Source organism: Ovis aries, chromosome 22, assembly GCF_016772045.2.
Source record: "Ovis aries strain OAR_USU_Benz2616 breed Rambouillet chromosome 22, ARS-UI_Ramb_v3.0, whole genome shotgun sequence".
NCBI classification, from domain to species: Eukaryota; Metazoa; Chordata; class Mammalia; order Artiodactyla; family Bovidae; genus Ovis; species Ovis aries.
In genome coordinates, this window is record NC_056075.1 from 30,864,025 (window position 1) to 30,884,849 (window position 20,825).

Here is a 20,825-nt window from a genome sequence, read left to right on the forward strand (position 1 = left end):
GAGCTGTACAGCCTCTTGTTTCTTGTCCCGTCTGCAGAGCACAATAATCCCTGTTTAGCGGGCGTTCCACCACGGTGTGTCTTTCACCTCTGCTGGGTCATGTCATCCAGATGCATCCTAGTCACTCCAGTGGGACATACCTTCTCACCTCCCTTTTCTGGAGGGGGTCTGGCTAATATGGGAGGTGATGGAGGATTGAGCCTTTTCTAGGGTTTTCCACCTGCCAGCTTCTCCTATAGAAATGCATCGGTGGGACCAAGGGCCCACTGACGGGGAAGAGAGAATCAGACTTGTGACTCTAGGCTCCTGTCTGAGATAGACTTGAGATATGCAGGTGGATGCTGGTGGGGTGAGGGCTGAGTAGGGCGGCAGGAGCAGGGAGGGAGGAGCCTGGATGGTGGGGGAGGAAGGGCGGGAGATGCACGTGCAGGGTTTGTCCAGCGACTGGGTGCTCTGTGCTCCCTGTGTTTAGGACGAAGCCCGCACTCATCCATTGCCTTCCCGTGGAGTCAGTTCTACTTCGGTCATTTTTCTCTCCTTCTGGCCTAGGACTGGGAGCTGCATGTAAAAGGGAAACTACATGCTCAGAAATGCCTGCTCTTCTCTGAAAAGTAAGTGCTGTCCAGGAGGACAGGTCTTTGCATGTGTTCAGCAAGCTTTCATCGAGCTCATACTGTGTGCTTTGTACCATTCTTGCTGGGAAAACAGAGGACAAAACAAGCCAACCCTGTGCTCAAGGAGCTTATACTTAATGACGAGGGGTGACAGATGACACGCTAGTGAGGTATGTGTTGGGGTGGCAAAAAAGTTCTTTTGAGTTTTTCCATGACATTATACAGAAGAACCCAAATGAACTTTTTGGCCAACCCAGTAGCATCTTTGGTGGTAAATGCTAAAGAGAAAACAGAAAACAGCATCAGGGCAGAGAGAGAGAGAGAGTGTGTGTGTGTGTGTGCGTGTACATATGTGTGTGTGCGTTCACTCATAGGGGCTGGTGGCAGGGAGACCTCACTGAAGACATACCAGGAGGATGTGGAATGAGCCATGACTGCCTGTGGGACCAGCACTCCCAGCAGAAGGAATAGCAACTTTGAAGACCCTGGTGTGGTCCAGGGATGCTCAGCAGCATCAGTGTGAGCAGCGCAGACTACCTGGGGGGAAGAGCCAGCGAAGTCGTGGGCCCCCATCCTGAGCACTTTGGCTCCTCGAGAAGACTTACTTTTGATCTGAGTGCAGCTGGAGCCCTGGAGGGCTGAGCAGATGAGGGGTGTGCTCTGGCTTCATTGATTGGGACCCCAGCCGCCATGCTGAGAATTCAGCTGGTAGGGGGCAAAGGCAGATACCTGGAGACTGATGTTGAGGGTGTTGTAAACACCCACACAGAAAAGAGGAGCTCTGGCCTGGGGAAGTAGAATAGAAGATAGGGTTAAGCATTTAGAGATGAGCTCATTCAAAAGGCCTCTCTTTCTTATTCACAATAACCAAAAGGTAGGAAGCAACCTAAATGTCCAGGCTAGATGAATAGACGAACACATGTGGTCTAGGTTTACGGTGGAATATCGTTCAGCCTTCAAAAGGAAGGGATTTCCTACATGTGCAACAACATGGGTAGAGGTTATGCTAAGTGAGATAAGCCAGTCACAAAAGGACAAATGCTGTATGATTCCACTTACAGGAGAGAACTCAGATTCATGGAGACATAAAATAGAATGGAGGCTGCCGGGGCTGGAAGAGGGATTTGGGGGGTTAGTAGTGAATGGGTAGAGAATTTCAGTTTTACAAGATAGAGTTCTTCTGGAGCTGAATGGTGGTGATGGTGGCCAAACAATGTGAATGTAGTTAATGTTACTGAACTGTACACTTAAAAATGGTTAAGACAGTAAGTTTTAGGTTCAGTTCAGTTCAATTCAGTGGCTCAGTCGTGTCTGGCTCTTTGCAACTCCATGAACCACAGCACACCAGAGCTCCCTGTCCATCACCAACTCCCAGAACTTACCCAAACTCATGTCCATTGAGTCGGTGATGCCATCCAACCATTTCATCCTCTGTTGTTCCCTTCTCCTCCTGCCTTCAATCTTTCCTAGCATCAGGTCTTTTCCAAAGAGTCAACTCTTCGCATCAGGTGGCCAAAGTATTGAAGTTTCAGCTTAAACATCAGTCCTTCCAATGAACACCCAGGACTGATCTCCTTTAGGATGGACTGGTTGGATCTCCTTGCAGTCCAAGGGACTCTCAAGAGTCTTCTCCAACACCACAGTTCAAAAGCATCAATTCTTCTGCACTCAGCTTTCTGTATGGTCCAACTCTCACATCCATACATGACCACTGGAAACACCATAGCCTTGACTAGACGGACCTTTGTTGCAAAGTAATGTCTCTGCTTTTTAATATGCTATCTAGGTTGGTCATAACTTTCCTTCCAAGGAGTAAGCGTCTTTTAATTTCATGGCTGCATTCACCATCTGCAGTGATTTTGGAGCCTAAAAACATAAAGTCAGCCACTGTTTCCCCATCTGTTTTCCGTGAAGTGATGGGACCGGATGCCATGATCTTAGTTTTAGGTTATTTAACACAATTTAAAAAATTGATTTTAAAAAATCATTTCTTTTCCGGTTCCCCATCATTTTATTATGGTAAAATTCATATAAGATTCACCATAGTAACCATGTTAAAGTATACAGGTCAGTGGTACTTAACACACTCACAAAGTTGTGTAAATAGGATGACTCTCTAGTTCCACATTTTCATCACTCCCAGGGAAACCCATACCCGTTAGGTAGTCACTGCGCATCCCCTTCCCCACCCCCAGCCCCTGGGGACCACTAATCTGCTTTCTATCCCCATGGATATGCTTCTTCTAGACATCTTATATAATTAGACTCATAATATGTGACCTTTTGTGGCTTTTTTCACTTCGCATAATATTTTCAGTACAACCCACATTGTAGCATACTCAGCCTTTATATGGTTGAATAATATTCACATATATAAAAACATTCAACTTCTGATCTACCTTTGGGCTGTTATGAATAGGGCTGCTGTGAACATTTGTGTACAAGTTTTGGTTTGAACATTTATTTTCTCCTCTTTGGGGTCTGAGTGTCTTAGTGAAATTTCTGAGTCACATTCTTTGTCTAGCCTATTGAGTAACCGGTTCCCCCTTCTCACCCCCTCCAGCGCTGGTGTGCGGTGTGTCCTCGGTCCAGCAGAGGGAACTCTGTGTGCCTCTCCCAACAGCGCAGCTGTTTATAACCCCGCTGGGACGGAAGGTGAGGAGGGGCCCACGGGTCAGCAGCTTGAAGCAGAAAGCAGTTTCCCAAAGGCTTCTTTTCTTTCTTTTTTTTAAGATTTTTTTTTTTATGTGGACCATTTTTAAAGTCTTTGTTAAATTTGTTACAATACTGCTTCTCCTTATGTTTAGGTTTTTTGGGATGTTAGCTCCTCAACCAGGGCTTGAACCCAAACCCCCCTGCGTTGGAAGGCGAAGCCTTAACAACCGGACTGCCAGGGAACCCCCTCCCAAAGGCTTCTTGTGCCTCATCTTTACTAACCAAGTGTCCCCGATGAGCCCTCCTTGGACATCTGTAAAGCAAACGGATCCCAAGATGCTAAGAGGCGTTGGACTTGCTCTCTGGGCTATTTGATGTTTTCTACATGTTTTAGACCTAAAGCTTTGCTGGTTATCAGCACACTCAGAAGTGTAATCATGCCAATCACTAATCGCTATACTAAAAGGGAATTTTCACTTTTTCCCTTCCCGCTTCTGTCCTGATAATGGCTTTTGGGGGATAGGGGTTAACCCAGTTATTTATTATTATGTTTGCCTTACAACTTTTAAAAATTTCTTTTAAATGATTTATTTCAAGAAAGAAAAGCTAACTTTAATTATTTTTTAAAAGAACATTTGGCCAAAAAGTCATTTTTATTTTTAAATAGGGGGGGCAATGACTCTTGCACATATCTATAAACAAGGACTTCCAAAGGTCAAGGAAATGACTGGGTTTTCACTCGATTTTGTGTGATTTACCATTTAGAGTACACCTCAAATCTTGGAACGTCATACGCGACCATTCCTGCGAGGTCGTTTACTCAGTCGAGTCCTGCATTCCCTTCAGCTTCCCCAGGGACAAATGTGAGTACAGAAGCTTTTTCTCCGTTGTCACTTGTCCTCATCGAAGCATTTTTACCACCTTCTCTGCCTGGGTGTAGAGGTGCAGAGAAGGCTGGGTGAAGCAGGCACAGATGGCGCTTAGTGAAGGGCAGGAAAGCAGAGGCCCACGTTGTTTAATTCAGGCCAACTGGGGTTGAAACACACAGATTAAAAATCTGACTTAATTTCTTCCAATTGAAAGCACTCAAAGACTTTCTAGCATTCAGTCCTGGTTTAGAAAAAAACAAGTTTGAGGTCTGTGTGTGTGTGTGTGTGTGTGTGTGTGTGTGTGTGTTTTCTAGCACTTTGAAATTTAATGAAGTGGACCGTTTCCTTCAAGTTTCAATTCTGAAACTTGAACAGAAAGAGAAGATGTGCTTGAAAAGTAAGGGCCCGGCGCTCAGGGTTATTTTTGGCTCCTTGGGGAAACGGTGACATCTGCATCACGCCTTTTTTAGTCGTGTTTGTGTTCCTTCTTCTCTACAGTGTGCACTTTGGTCCCGAAGCTCTAAGGGCTCATCCCTCTTTTTCCCACCAATTGTGACAACTTGCTCTCCCCACTTGCTTCTCCCACTCCGTGTAGCCTGGTCTCCCAGGAGCTACCCAGCTTCCTTTCCTCCCTGGGAAATGCGTGGAAGGGGTTGAGCCACAGAGCCCCCTATAAAGCGAATTTGTTGTTGTTCAGTCGCTAGGTCGTGTCTGGCTCTTTGTGACTCTGTGAACTATAATACACCAGCCTCCTCTGTCCTGCAGTGTCTCCCAGAATTTACTCAAATTCATGTCTATTGAGTCGGTGATGCTATCTAACCACCTCATCCTCTGCGTTTGACCGAACCCTGCTTGAGGGCGAGTGTCTGTGTGGTTTTGCCTGAATCTGTGGGTTTTGGGTTTTTTTTTCCTGTTTGTCATGTGAGCAGCTGCAGGCTCTTTCTTCTCCAGCTCAGAAGAGCCAGTCTCCCCACATGCCATCCTCTCCACGCGTCAGGGCATCAGAGCAAAGCTTGGGAAGAGCAAGCTGAGATGTTTAGGTTTAGACCCTGGGTGCTGAATGAGTGGGGAGGTGAGGAAGTTCATGATGAGAAGCGAGGCCTGCTTGGACCGCAATTTCTGTTTGTTTGTGTTTCGGGGAGAAGTGCTTCAAGGGGGTGCCCCTGTCTGCAGCCCATGTTTTGGTGAGAGAGAACGTTGTGGTTTCTCTGTGCAGTCTTCAGATGGAAAGCCACGCCTGGTCAGCAGCAGCTTTGGGTCAGTCCCAGGAGAGAGGGTGAATTGAGTGAACCTGTCATTTGTCTTTGAGTCAGACGCTGGATTCCATGACCTTGTGTCCGATGCAGGCGCTGGCAGCTCTGGCCCGGCTCCCACCCCAGGGCCTGTTGCCCACACTGTGGACCATGGAGCCAGCTCTCTGCCCACTCTGAGACCCCAGCACTGAGCAGAAGGGGCTGTGACCCAGATGGAGGAGGCAGGACTAGGGGGCAGGTGGGCCAAGGATCTGGACACAGGAAAGAGAGACTGGGGCAGATGAGCCCTTTATAAAGGGGCGGGGGCTGAGTGGGGCGAGGAGAGAAGGGCAGAATACTTTTGTGTCGGCCTGTGCCTTAGCCACATCCTCCGGCCTCGACCAGTGAACCGCAGGGCCAGAGCCCAAGTTCAAGTCCCAGGTCTGGAGCCCGCTGCTGTGTGGCCTCAAACAAGTCACTTTATTTCTGGGAGACTCCTTTTCCTCAAGTGGGGCAAATACTCCCCTGATAATGACTTTTGAAGTTGGGTTTCCATTTCGGCTTGTGAGCCTTCTGATGATGCCGCTGACTTCGGAGCATCTTTGTGGCCATTTGAGCACTGTCTTCTGATTCGGTGGTCTGAGTGGTAAGATGGGCGTGAGGCTCAGCGTAGACCAGTGTTGTGCTGCCCTTGTGAAGGTCAGAGACCATGTCGGTGACAAGGATTAGTGAACCGTGCAGCGTGTGAGCAGTAATAATGGCTGGTATTGAGCACAAGTCCATTTAACCTGCTGTGGGGAAACCCGTGCTGTGGCCAGATAAACCTGCGCTCTGTCTCCTGGCCGCGTGACCAGGGGCTGGTCTCAGGGTCAGCATTCCTTCTGTCTGGGAATCCCTCTAGTCCCGTCTGCTCCCCCTGAGAAGCTGAGAGTTCCCACGGAAGGGCTTTACCCAGGCAGGGGGCAGACATCAGCAATGTGCTGACTCGTGATCATTTGTGAGTACAGCTTCCTCTGGACGCCTAGAGATGGGGCGTTCATCTGGCTTGAGCCTGAGAAGCAACACAAGAAACATTTTGCTTTCTGTGCTGTGGCAGCAGAAAGGTGATGGAAAGTCCAGACATAGTCAGATGATAATCATAATAGCTGTTATTATATGGTGCTCAATACTTTCTTAGCATTTTTGTATGTATTAACTCATTTAATCCCCTAGACAACCCTATGAGGTGAGGAACCGAGGCACAGAGAGACTAAATTCCCTGCCTAAGGTCACCCAGCTGGTAAAGGGCAGCTGTGGGATTTGAACTCAGGGGACCTGTCTCTAGAAGCCTCACTTTTAACCGCTAAGCCCTCCTGCTCATCTCTGAGGTCTCTCCATCATGATGATTCTCTCCTTAGTACGTTCTCCCCTGCCCCTCCCCAGCTTCCACTCCACAAGTTGCTTAGCAGGCTCTCAGGCTGTCTTGGGGGTGATGAGGTCTCCTTGGGCCTCAGTCAGCAGCTGCCGTGGAGCAAAAGGTGAAGAGGCTGTCAGACCTGGCAGCCGAATTCTTCGGCACTGTGACAGGGTTTCCCAAGATGAACCCAGACGTTTGGAGGCATTTGTGCACGCTCAGTGGAGGCAAAGAGGTGTCATCTGACTGATTTTGTCGTTGTAAGTTGTAAAGTCTCTTTGGTCACATGAGGTTCCCAAGGATATTTGGGGGACAAGGACAGAGTTTGCTCCAGCTGGTCCCTGCAGCGTCAGTGCTGGTTCATCCTGTTGGTCCTCTTGTTGCTGTTTCTGACAAATGCAATCAAATGTAGGTGTGTTTCTTTAGAAAAACCTAAAATCCAAAAATACTGACTTGTGAAGACAAGCCGAGAAATGAGTTGATGAATCCACTACTGAAAAATACTCTGCGAGGCTCCTTTAAGTAGTGCTAGAGTCTCTCAGAGGAATTATTGATTCTTTTTCTGTCTGCAGTTGCTGGTCTCCAAAGATAAGCAGATACACCAAGGGGTGGTTAATCTGTTACCCAAGGGTGCTTTTTTAAGGCTCCGTGAGTGCCTAGAGAGCTCCTTTTGCATATACACTTCTATTGTGTTTCCTGCTTACATAATGTATGCTTTTTGTGGAAACTCAAGCAGAAAAGAAATATTTAAAGAGGACGCTGAAATTTCTCCCACTTTCCCCGCTTCCTGCCCCCATAGAGACCCATGAAGGCTTTCGTGCCTTTTCCTCCAGAAGTGTTTTCCAGTTGAATGCCGGGCTGTTTCTGCCTGATTCCGCTTAACATACATCTTTTCAGAAACACGTTTTGAGTAAAAGCGGGAACCACCAGGACTTGGCCACTGTCACATCACTATTGTTTGTGGAGCAGAGAACAGTTCTTCCTTCTAAAAAGTGTGTGTTTTAATCACTCAGTCATGTCCAACTCTTTGCGACACCATGGGCTATAGCCCACCAGGCTTCACTGTCCATGGAATTCTCCAGGCAAGAGCACTGGAGTGGGTAGCCATTCGCTTCTTTGAGGGATCTTCCTGACCCAGGCAAAGAACCTGGGTCTCGTGCACTGCTGGCAGATTCTTTACCATTTGAGCCACCAGGGAAGCCCTCTTCCTTCTAAAGCCCCCTGTTTTTAAGCAGGGAACAGCCACACGGGGTTCCATGGCGTGACGGAGGCTTCAGGGGGTATCTGAACTGCCACAGAATCTAAAATGACCACACAACCTGTCCACTGGCTGAATCTGCACTTATCTCAATTTGGTAGAAATGCAAGCCTCTCCGTGTTTATTTCTGACAGAGATGGGGCACTGAAGTGACAGTTGTGTGCTCTGCTGAGGGTGGGTGATTTGCGCCTGGCCCTGGCCCCTCCCCTCCAACTCCAGGATCCCTCCCGGGAGAAGGGTGTTCACTTTCACTTAAGCTCCAGCCGTGTGAGGGAGCAGAGGCGCTTTATCCTTGGCTGCCTGAGTCGTCATAAACAGGGTAATCAGGTTTCTGCAGGGGGCCAGAGGGGCCTTCTCAGCCTGTAAATAGTCTTCTTGTGCCTGCCTGAGATGCACTTTGCCTGCTGACTGTCCCCATAAAGTCCCTTTGCAGTTTTCACAGACACCTTAGAGTTTATTTAGTGCTAGTGCCTCAGATGGGGCTTCCCTGGCTGGGGACGACATGCATTGTTTTTATGGTTTCTTTCCCACTAGAACCTTGCTCACCAGAAAGCGCGTGTAAATAAAGAAACCGAGGCACAGCGAAATAGAAATGTTGTGAGAAGCCAGAGGTTTAAGCCATAGGTTGCCCCTCAGATTGCTGGCTGTTTCTAGAACAACTGTCTCTCCACCCTGGCCTCTTAGGTCCTTGGCTCAGAGCACCCTGGTCTCCTGACCCCCCATAGACCATGAAGAGTAGTAACCGATGTGGCAAATACCCTTCCCCTCCTCCATCATTCCAGCTCTATCCTTGCTCTTGTCCCCTCGGCAAGGCTCACCTTGTGCGTTTTCGAAGAGAGCAAAGAATGAAGACGCAGAAGACTCGCACGAGCCTTTTTTTTTCTTTTTTGCTTACAAATCTGAATTTTTTTGTTGCTGCAAAAATAGTAAAATGATGTAAATATTAAACAGTAACAGAAGTATACAAAATAGAAAATCCAACCCTGTAGTGAAAACTAAAGGTAAATGTCTTCAGCTCTCACTGTCTGTCTCCAGCTAGTGTACCTGTGCAAATTTACTTACTGTAAGTATATACTTGGGGGAAAATCAGATCATGTTGTATTGTCTATAGAGGGACTTGGCTTTTTCACTATCTGCATGGTATGTTCAAATCAACCCCACGAGAAATAAACATTTTCCCTGTGTCTGTCCTCAGTTATGTTTAGCACAAACCCAGCAGAGGCCTATAAACTGTGTGCCAGGTGAAATTAGGTCACACCTAGAGGAGATGAGGCTGGAGCAGAGAAAATGGTTTATTGAAGAGCGACTCTATACTGTAACTCTTAAAAGCAGATTGAGAGACTTCTCTCACCCTGGGGGCCTCTTGCCCAGAGCCACATTTTTATGACAGCTCTGTGAATTATTGAAACTGAGTCTGTTCTTTGAACTCATCTTCGAAGTCTGTTCCCTCTTGCATCAGAGGGCATTGAAAGGTCTCAGACTCTTCCTACACAAGTCTGCTCACATTTCCACCCATCCATAAAAGATCTGCGAGGAACTGGAGAGGCCTTAGACCCGGTCGCATGAACCATTAGAAGCAGGGTCTGGTCTTGCTTTATTTATTTATGGCTGTGCTAGGTCTTCCTTTCTGTGCATGGGCTTCACTAGCTGCTGTGAGTGGGGGCTACTCTACTATTGTTGTGATGTGCGGGGCTCTTATTGCGGTGGCTTCTCTTGTTGCAGAGCACAGACTTCAGTAGTTGCAGCATGTGGGGCTCAGTGGTTGAGGCTCGTGGGCTCTAGAGCGCAGGCTCGGTAGTTGCAGCACATGGGTTTAGTTGCCCTGAGGCATATGGAATCTTCCCCCACCAGGGATCGAACCCATGTCCCCTGCATTGGCAGGTGGATTCTTAAACAGTGAACCACCGGGGAAATCCAGAAGCAGCATCTGGTTTTAAATGAGTGGCTCTAGCCGATGAAAATGTACCCAGGGCCCTGATTACACGTGGGGGCATGCCATCTCATGCTCGCTTGTGAACTGACTGAAGCATCTCCTGGGCTGGTGATGGACGATTGTCCGTCCCCCCAGCTTAGTAATGCAGACTTCAGTTACCACCCAGACACCTTAGCTCTCTTAGAGACTTGACCTTGGACCAGAAAGTTTCAAATGCACCTGTCGCCTGTGTGCCTCCCGGGAGAGCATGAGTGGGTGGGATGTTAGCAGAGCCCATCACTACCAGGCTCACGATTCTAAGTCTAGCTGCTGCTCTGCCTCACAGCACATCTTTTAAAGTTTACTTTTGTAATTTCAAATTTTAATTTAATTTAGACTTATGGAAAAGTTGCAAGAACGATATAAGAACCCCCATATACCTTTTACTTAGATTCACTACATTTTTACATTTTGGCTGATTTACTCTATCGTTCTTTCTCTGTGCTTCTCTTGTCTCTCTGTATCATCTGTCCTTCCATCCATCTGTCCGTCCATCCATCCAATGATCTGTATGCATGTTTCTCCTGAACTATTGGTGTCACTGTACCTCTTCACCCATGACTACATCAGCATGAATTTCCTAAGAGCACAGATGTTCTCTTACATCATCATAGTACAGTTACATTTTTTCCCCCTGTCCAGTAGCATCACGTGTGTGCATAATAAGTTGCTTCAGTCGTGTCCAACTCTTTGCAATCCAATGGACTGTAGCTTGCCAGGCTCCTCTGTCCATGGGATTTCCTAGGCAAGAATCCTAGAGTGGGTTGCCATGCTCTCCTCCAGGCGATCTTCCTGACCCAGGATCGAACCCGCATCTGTCTCTTATGTCTGTTTCATTTGCAGGTAGATTGTTTACCACTAGCGCCACCCGGGAAGCCCAGCACATTCTTGAACTGTTACAGGAAAGAAAGGAACAAGTATTTATTTACAGAAGCTTGCTGACACCAGGCTTTGCATGAAGACACTTTATATAGTAATACATGGTGGCATTTTTGTCCTATGGAGTCAGTTTTTATTTTCCCTGTTTTATAGAGAAGCAAAATCAGCTTGGAGACGGTCAGTCCCTTGCTCGTGGCCGTCACTGGAGAGCAGGAACACTGGGGAGCAGACCCAGGTCTGTCTGGATGCTCCTAATGCCCTGGCCCTAGTGCCTGGAGGTCAGAGGCACACACCTGATGTGTCTGTCCTCAGGGTGGTAGCAGGCCCCTGTGTGTGTGTTTAGTTATCTCAGTGTATGAGCTCAACTCCTCTCGTTCCTTCAGATGGCACAGTCATTCAGGGGGGCAGACACCTTGGCAAGGTGCTCCCTGCTTGGAGCTTACCTTCAGTTCTGTAAAGAGGAGACCAAGACCAACACAGACAGGACTGTCTGAATGATGACTGTCCTTGTGCATGTGAAATGGCGTGCTGACATGACTGATCACACAGAGTAGAAAGACAGGCATTACATTCATTGGGGCAAGGGGTGGAGAGATGCAGGTTTCCTGTGTTTGCCCAGCACAGTTGGGGAAACTTATCATTATCCTGGATCTTAGGGTTTAGCTTGGCAAGGGTTCTGAGACGAGTGGAATTTTAGAACGCTGAGCCACATAAGCATGGCTATTTTACATCTGACTTGAGACATGTAGACCAACTCCCTCAGACCAGACACTGGGGAACTCAGGCCCCAAAAGGAAAGCCAGTTTGTCCTTGTCATGCCCCTATTCGGTAGCTGAGCTGGGTCTGAAATCCAGTCAGTCCTCTGTCTTCCAAGTTCAGAGTTGTTTTTTTTTTTTTTTTTACTACATCAGAAAGTCTTGCAGTTGTTACAGCCCAGACCCTTTTAAATTATTCACTCCTACCTCAAGCAGCCCCTGTCCTGCATTTTATGTTTGGCAAAGTACTATCTATTTGCCAAAGTACTATTAGTGAGTTTAGTGAGTAATTAACTAGTTACCTGTTTTTATTAATTTAAAGCAGATACAGGAGTCACCCTTTCTCATCAGCCTAGAGATCTAATCAAAGGTTTCCTTATTAGTAAAGAAACTCAAAGTATGATTTCAACTTGGGTTTTTTTAAATGTCAAAAGTAACCATCCCTTCAAAGACCCTTCAGGACTTGGGCTTCTTAGAGAACCCAGGTAGGGAATAAATGTAGAACATTGTGCTGCCTGCTCCAGGGCACTCAGGGTTGTCTGTGATCCTGGTGAGCAGACTTTAGAAGTACCACCTGGACCATATCCTCCCTTCCTCCCTCATCATTTAGATCTCCCATGGGACATAAGGCAAATAATAGCCATGTTTTATATGAACTGTTTAAGGATGGACTAGAGTGATTATACATATAACTCTATGCCCTTTGTGAATCAAATATGATTTTGAACCTAAGATATTTTAGATCACTCACAGAATGTAGGCTGAACTATCTTAAATCGAATATTTGCAAAAGAGCACAACACATAGAAAATGTTTCTAAGGACTTCCCCGGTGATCCAGTGGTTAAGACTCTGCCTCCCAGTGCAGAGGGTACATCCATGAAATGTACTTTTTAAAAATATGTTAATAGGTACTTTATTTTTAAATTTTTTTCAAAATGAACAACTTTTCATTGAGGTGCAGTTGATTTACAGTGTAGTATTAGTGTCAGGTGTACAGCAAAGCGATTGTTTTATATATATTATATATAATATATATATATTCTTTTCCAGACTTTTTCTTTTTTCTTTTTACTTTACAATACTGTATTGGTTTTGCCATACATTGACATGAATCTGCCACAGGTGTACATGAGTTCCCAATCCTGAAGCCCCCTCCCACCTCTCTCCCCATAGCATCCCTCTGGGTCATCCCAGTGCACCAGCCCCAAGCATTATAGGTTAAGATATTGAATATAGTTCCCTGTGCCATATAGTAGGTTCTTGATTTTATCTATTGATTTTTTTTTAATAAAAATCTGTTAATCTCAAACTCCTTTTTTATCCCTTCACCACTTTCCCCTTTGGTTGTCATGAGTTTGTTCTCCATGTCTGTGAGTCTATTTCTGTTTTGTGAGTAAAGTTCCTTTGTATCATTTGTGTAGATTCCACATATAAGTGATGGGATATTTGTCTTTCTCCGACTTACTTCACTTAGTGTGATAGTCTCTAGGTCCATCCATGTTGCTGCAATGTACTTTTTAAATTTAAATGAAAACCTTAATTGAGACCCATTTATTTTGGCATCTTTGTAATCTGTCTGCAGCATGACTTCATCTTGTTCTTGGGTGACCTGCAGCAGTGAAGGTGTTTATTTTTCAGAGGCAAGCTCTGCCCTCAGCAGCAGTTGCTGCACTAACCCTCAGATAAAAGCCTCTTGAATTGCTCTTTTAATCTGCAGGAGACAATCGGGGAGGCGCTGGCCCTCATGCCTGGTCACTAGGCAACAGGACAGGCAAGGAGCTGGAGGGGCCCAGAACCTCCCTGCGTGTCTGCCCTGTAGTCTGAGCAAACATGAGCCCGAGCCGACCACAGCAGTCACGTGGACAGAAATGTGCCCAGCTAAGAGAAGCCGGCAGAGCACCCAGCCTCAGCCCTTTTGTTGATGAACTCAGAGGATTGGCAACTTCGCCCAGCCCAAGAGCTCAGCTGGGTCGATATCTTGATGTGGCCCCCTCGCCCTAATGAGAGGCAAAGATCCTGCCTCTTATCTTTCCTCCCATCACCTCTGGAGAAGGACACAGTTCTTCTGAGCCAGGCTCACACTCAAAGCCTCCCAGCTTATGGAGAGCTCTTTTTGCACCTTAGGGAGGCGCGCACATGCTCTGGGAGCCACCCGGGCCAGGCACGGAAGACTGTCCCCCTTTGGGAAATGCTTGACCTCTGGACACTGCAGAGAGGGAGGTCTGAAAGAGGCACATGGGTTTCTCCAATTCAGGGCTGAACCATCCAAGGAAATTCTTGACTGACTCTAATTGTCCTCAGCCCAGATGAGAAAAATGAAGACTTTTCTTGGTAGAATTACCCAAGTATTAGACCCTGTTAGGGATGAGACCTCAGACTTCCCCATTGTATTACCATAGCTGAGTAGGACCTACATCAAATGTAATTAGATGTTGAAGTTCACTTTATCACAGAAGATGGTGATTATGCAAATATGGGCTATGCTATTAGTATGGGTTTCGAAAATTGCATCCTTCTCTTCCACTTTAGGTTGGCTTATGGGTACTAATTCTTGAACCTCCTGGAGACTCCAGGCTGATTAAAGTTTGCACAGACCAAACAGACACACTTCCTCCCTCCAAGAGCTGTGATTAGGCCCAGGTCCTTGTTTCTGAACTGTGTTCCTTAGAGGCGCCTTTGGGACTGTTGGATGGAGGGTGGCAGCAGCGTGTTGGACCATAAGGTTTGTCTAAAGCAGCTCCTCTTTAGTTATTGAATATGTTGGGCTGGTGGGCAAGCTTTTGTTTGAAGAAAGGATTTCAGGGCTAACAAAGTGTTGAAAGCCACTGTCCTAACCCAAAGATTGTTGCTATGAACGTCTCTGTGTATGTATTAGGTTCACCAGTCCTTTCATGTTCTTTTTTTTAAATTGGGTTTTTTTAAAAAATTATAAGTCAAATAATACGAGGTATATAAGAAACAGGTTAAACGTCTCTCCCCTTATCCCTTGCAGTTCTGCTCTTTCAAGATAACCAGTACTGACAAGCTGATATGCACCCTCCCCTGTGTTTCTCTGTCTGTGCTGATATCCTTTAAAATGTTTCCGTTGTGAAAAATTTAAAACATACAAAACAGCAGAAACGAGTGTAGTTAACCCATATGTACTGATCCCCCAGTTCCAATAATTATCAAGATTTTACAACACTTGCTTCATCTTTTTCTCATACATTTTTGGGTTTTTGTTTTGTTTTAGAAGAATAGTGTTATACTACATCTATACTTGGCAACTGTTTTTTACTTGATCTGTCTTAAAAATTTTGTCCTGATCAACTCATATACCACTTCCTCCTCATGGCTGCATAGTTTTCCATCATATGTGTGAACCATCAATCACTCAGTCATTATCCTATTCTTGGACATTCAGGCTGTTTCCAAAAGTTTTGGCAATAAGTTGTAAATTTATTATAATAAGCTAACTGTAATAAAAGTCCTTGTATGTATTTGCATATTGGTGAATATATTTCTGTAGGTAAGATTTCCAAAAGTGGGATTGTAGGATCCTGGGCTATATATTGAGTTGGCCAAAAAGTTTCCATAACATCTTATGGAAAAACTGAAAGGAAATTTTGGGCAAACCCTATATATTTTAAGCTTTGTCCAATATTTCCAAAGTATATTCTCAAAAGATTGTCAATATATAACTTCCTACCAGCAATGTATGGATATGCCCATTTCCCAGTCTCTTTATCAAGCCTGGATAGGATTGCTCATTAAAAATGTTATGAACTTCTGTGTAGAGATGGCATAAAATCAATGTTTCATATGTGTCTGCGAATGGATTCTTTTTCTGCATTTATTTTGTAAATTTTAGTTTTGCAGTCATTATTTGGGTGGGGGAGATAGCCATTAGGAGCACTTGGAATAGAGGGCAGGAAGGAAATGTCTTTTGAAGACCAACCGTGGGTCTTTGTTCCGATTAGTTTGCCCAACGGAAAACAGGCGCCGGCCGCGTGGTCCATATCTGCAACCTACCGGAGGGAAGCTGCACAGAGAATGACGTCATTAACCTGGGGCTGCCCTTTGGCAAGGTCACTAATTACATCCTCATGAAGTCTACTAATCAGGTAGGTCTCGGCACATTCACACTGGTAGGTACCGGATAAACCACACACTGGTGGAAGGGAACTATATAATTTTTTTTTTTTAAGAAGCTGTTCGTAGCGTAAAGGGGTAATGCACAGCTGGCCTCCTGCTGGTGCAGCACCGAGATTCCCGTCATTGGTGCTGGTGTTTCGTTTCCTCTGGTTTCACTTTACCCTTCTTGTGATGGGCCCAGGCCTTTGCGAGTTACCTAGAGGTGAGGATGTGTTTTGGAATAAAGTATTCCTTAGCATAGAAAAGCCAGATGGTTCCTAAAACAGAAATCCAGGGACTCGAGTCTTTTCACTATATTACTCACCCCCTGAGCTAATGCTAGTCTTTCTCACCTTCTACATTTCTCATCTCTGATGGCATGTGGATTTTGAGCCAGCCAACAACTGACCAGGAAGAGGTATTTTCACCGATCCTTGGTGTTGACATCTGAGGCCCTTGGCTCTCGTAGCAGGAGAGTAGGTGGGAATTAATGGGTGCATGGTTAATCTAAGGAACTAAGAACCCTCAGCCCATGTGGATCGAGTCTTTGGGGGTTATGTTTGTCTTCATTTCTAAAGTCCGGAGAGGAATTTATACAGAGACTGGTCAGAAGTAAGAACATTTAGTCTTTTATTTCTAATGACTATTTTAACTTTAGGAATCAGAGGAACAGGCACAGGAGAAATTCTTTTCTTAAGTAAGGCACGAACTTTGGAAAATCAAAGCCACCTTGGATCATCAGGGGTCTTCCTCCATCAACTTGGGCTTAGACTACTCGTGTAGTCTCTTCATTCCTCCTTCTCAGAATTTTATTTTGGGCAAATTTCCAAAATTCAGCTTGCAACATAAATGCAGTGAGATTCACTGGGTTCATTTTATTCCCATGTGACAGGTGAAAGCTAGAGGTGCTAAAATGTTGGCATGAAGAATGAGGCACTTAGAGTCAGACAGATAGAGCTTATATTGTGGAATCTAAAATATACAACAAACTAGTGCGTATAACATGAAAGAAGCAGACTCATAAATATAGAGAAACAACTAGTGGTTACTAATGGGGTGGGAGTAGGGGCACTATAGGTGGACCAGCGGGAGGTACAAACTATTGGTGTAACATAGGCTGGGGGTGTATTATATGACCCAGAATATGCAGCCAATGTTGTGTCATAACTGTAAATGGAAAGTAATCTTTAAAAAGTGTATAAAAATAAAACATTTAAAAAAGAGGCACTTAGAAAGCTGAGTGGTAGATTTTGAAATAAAACTGTAAAGAACCCTGACTTCTTGGTCTCCCACCCTTCTGCCATGGACTGTGACAGCCACAGAGAAAGGCATGACTGAAATTCAAAAGCAAATGTGAGGGAAGTGGAGGGGATGAGCTTGTTTAGCCCACGCAGTTCAAGGACATGGGAGGTGAGGGCTCGCAGTGAGGGCTCCCTGGTCACAGACCATGTTTCCTTCTCAACATTGACATTGAGAAGTTGCGTTGATCAGTCAGTGGTCAATTGACCAGTTTGTTGCATCTTGATTATGGTATTAATACAAACCCATCGAATCTAAGATACAATAACAGTGACCAGTCTGTCACTGCAGCTCCTGGGGCAAACTGACAGGTCAGTCAAAACAGTCTATGAAGGGAGTTCACTGGTGGCCTAGTGGTTAGGATTCTGGCTTTCACTGGTATGGCCTAGGTTCAATCCCCGATCAGAGATCTGAAATCCTGCAAGCTGCTTAGTGTGGCCAAAAAAAAAGGTCTATGTAGAAACTCCCTGTATCATCAACTGAATGGAAAAGCCCGTTTCTTTGTAAAGGTTTTTATTAGAATAGTTAAAGAGGAGAAATACTGTGGAAACATAACTGTTTCCTCTCTCTCCAGCTCACAAAGACATGGCCTTCCTTCAAGCCTCAGAAACCCCCGGTGTTTTTAGAGTATTTCTTTCTTTGCTAAGAAATTGAGAGCTCAGATACCCAGGACTTGTGTCTGTCTCCTGCCATTGGCACCACTGACCAGCAAGTTTTGCAGGGATCAGCCCAAGGTCACTTGTGCAACAGGCTCAGTCCCTCCTCTCAGGGAACTGTGGGTTAATGGACCCTCCCAACCCAAGGGGCTCCTGTGGCATGTTGTAGCCACAGATGGACGTACGTAATTAAGAATAATGTTTGGTAACCATGGAGATCAGGAGAGGGGCCATCTTATAATGAGCTCTTTTGCTAAAGTTAATAAATAGGTCTCTTTGAACAGATGGGATCAAAGAGAGCTCTTTTCCTTGTATTGAAGTTTTTTCCTTTTTACTGAGGTATAAAACACATACTCTAAAATGCACTAATCTTAAGTGTGTGTGAGTGCTTAGTCACTCAGTTGTGTCCGACTCTTCATGACCCCATGGACTGTAGCCTGCTAGGCTCCTTTGTCCATGGTATTCTCCAGGCAAGAATACTGGAGTGGGTGGCCATTCCTTTCTCCAGGGGATCTTCCTGACCCAGGAATCATACCTGGGTCACTTGCTTTGCAGGCAGATTCTTTGGCATCTGAGCCACTGGAGAGGCCCCAGTCTTAAGTGTACAACTCCATTCATTTTTTACATGTGTGTACTCAGTTACTCAGTTGTGTCCAACCCTTTGCAGTCTGTTAGACTGTAACCCACCAGGCTCCTCTGTCCATGTCCTCTGTCCATTTCTTCAGGCAAGACTACTGGAGTGGGTTGCCATTTCCATCTCCAGTGGATCTTCCCGACCCAGGGATCAAACCCATATCTCCCGTGTCTCCTGTATTGCAGGCAGATTCTTTACCACTGAGCCATCAGAGAAGCCCTTTTACATGTGTTGGTGGTGGTTTAGTCGTTAAGTTGTGCCCGACTCTTGCGACCCCATGGATTGTAGCCTGTCAGGCTCCTCTGTCCATGGGAGTCTCCAGGCATGAACACTGGAATGAGTTGCCCTGTCCTCCTGCAGGGGATCTTCCCAACCCAGGGATTAAACCCAGCCCTCCTGCATTGCAGGCAGATTCTTTACCATCTGAGCTACTAGGGATTACTGTGCAAATACAGATAGAGAACCTTTCCAGAACCCCAGAAGGTTTCCTCATTTCCCTTCCTAATCAGTATCCACCCCCAACCCCAAGGGAAACTCAACTCTAACTTTTACCAGCATCAATTTGTTCTGCCTGTTCTTGAACTTTATATACATGGAGTCACACCTTGTATGGAATTTCCTTTAAGACCATTCAAGTCAAGTCCAATGTCTATTCCTCCTTTCTTTCCTAGGCCTTTTTAGAGATGGCTTACACAGAGGCTGCCCAGGCCATGGTCCAGTATTACCAAGAAAAATCTGCCATGATCAATGGTGAGAAATTGCTTATTCGGATGTCCAAGAGATACAAGGAATTGCAGCTGAAGGTAAAGCACCCTCTCCTTCATTCAGTTGTTCAGCAAACATCAGCTGAGTGTCTCCTTGTCAGCCACTGGCCTGAGTGCTGGTGGGAAGGAGACAAAAAGATCCAAAAAGGATCCACTGCCTTTGAGGATATCACATGGGAAGGCAAACCCATTCTAACAAGGCAAGAAACGTGCTCACTGAGGTAAGGACAGGACGCAAAGGGGTGCTTGAGACAGGATGGCTACCTACCTGGGACCCAAGAACAATTTTAAGGGAAATCTTAAAAGATAAAGCAAGAGGGAAAGGTGGTTGCTTTTTCAGAGGTTAGAGTTCCAGGCATAAACCTGAATGTAACCTCCTTCTCTACTTAGGTTTTCAGTTACTTTTTCTTCCTCTGTCACCTCTTGATCTTTTATTCTTTCCTCCATCCTCTGTATTTATGCCTTAAGTGAAAGTCGCTCAGCCACGTCCGACTCTTTGCAACCCCATGGACTTTACAGTCCATGGAATTCTCCAGGCCAGAATACTGGTGTCAGTAGCCTTTCCCTTCTCCAGGGACTCTTCCCAACCCAGGGATGGAACCCAGGTCTCCCAAATTGCAGGCAGATTCTTTACCAGCTGAGCCACCACGGAAGCCCCCATTTATGCCTTAAGGTCCATAGTAATTCTAAGCAGCACATGACTGAGCTGGCCATCGTCCAAACTCAGGATTGAACTGAGATCATTGCAGACAGGGCTTTTGTCTTTGTTTTAGCTTGTTCTACCTTTCTTTTTTCCTTTCTTTTTTGTTTTATTGTAAAGTACAACCAAAAAAAAAAATACTAATTTTGTATTGTACAGCTGAAAAAGTAATGATGGTGAACTTCCATAAACCCCGTAAAACCACCACCAAAGTCAAGAAATGGGACACAGACAGCACCCAGAAACTCCCATGAGTCCTTTTTATGTTAACTCTTCTTTCCACTTTCCTGACTCTAATCATTTCCTTGCTTTTCCGTTTATTATTTACTTCCTCTCCATGCCTTCCTTAACATTGTAGTTTAGTTTTGCCTATTGTTGCGTTTTTTGTGAATGGAATCATACTGTATTCTTTCATTCAACATTATGCCATCTATGTTGGGTGTATCTATTTTCACTGCTATGCAAATTTCCATTGTATGAGTATAGATTTGTTTATCCATTCCACTGTTGATGGACATTTGGGTTATTTCCACTTTTAGGGCAGTAGGGACAGAGCTACTGTGAACATTTTCAAACATGTTATTTCAGTACCCATGTACACGAGTGTACAATTAGGGGAACTATGCACCTAGAATTGGTGGATCACCAGGCATGCTTACCCTCAGCTTTGCTGGATGATAGCATTCCTACTCGGAGAAGGCAATGGCACCCCACTCCAGTACTCTTGCCTGGAAAATCCCATGGATGGAGGAGCCTGGTAGGCTGCAGTCCATGGGGTCGCTAAGAGTCAGACACGACTGAGCGACTTCACTTTCACTTTTCACTTTCATGCATTGGAGAAGGAAATGGCAACCCACTCCAGTGTTCTTGCCTGGAGAATCCCAGGGACGGGGGAGCCTGGAGGGCTGCCATCTGTGGGGTCGCACAGAGTCGGACATGACTGAAGCGAGTTAGCAGCAGCAGCAGCAGCAGCCGCATTCCTACCAGTAGTGTCTGAGAGTTTTCATCAGCTCCGCTTCTTGCGAATTCT

The 20,825-nt window shown here is 45.6% G+C and overlaps 1 protein-coding gene across 9 annotated transcripts in view; it reads left to right on the forward strand.

Annotated features, from left to right (window-relative positions):
* Positions 1-20,825, forward strand: part of RBM20 (RNA binding motif protein 20) — a 191,981-nt gene that overhangs the window by 137,158 nt on the left and 33,998 nt on the right. For all 9 annotated transcript variants that reach the window (XM_060404453.1, XM_060404454.1, XM_060404451.1 and 6 more), the window contains exons 3-7: positions 550-611; positions 3,178-3,269; positions 4,035-4,132; positions 15,589-15,732; positions 19,003-19,134. In XM_060404453.1, the coding sequence (XP_060260436.1) occupies positions 550-611; positions 3,178-3,269; positions 4,035-4,132; positions 15,589-15,732; positions 19,003-19,134 (528 nt within the window). The remainder of the gene's footprint in view (positions 1-549; positions 612-3,177; positions 3,270-4,034; positions 4,133-15,588; positions 15,733-19,002; positions 19,135-20,825) is intronic.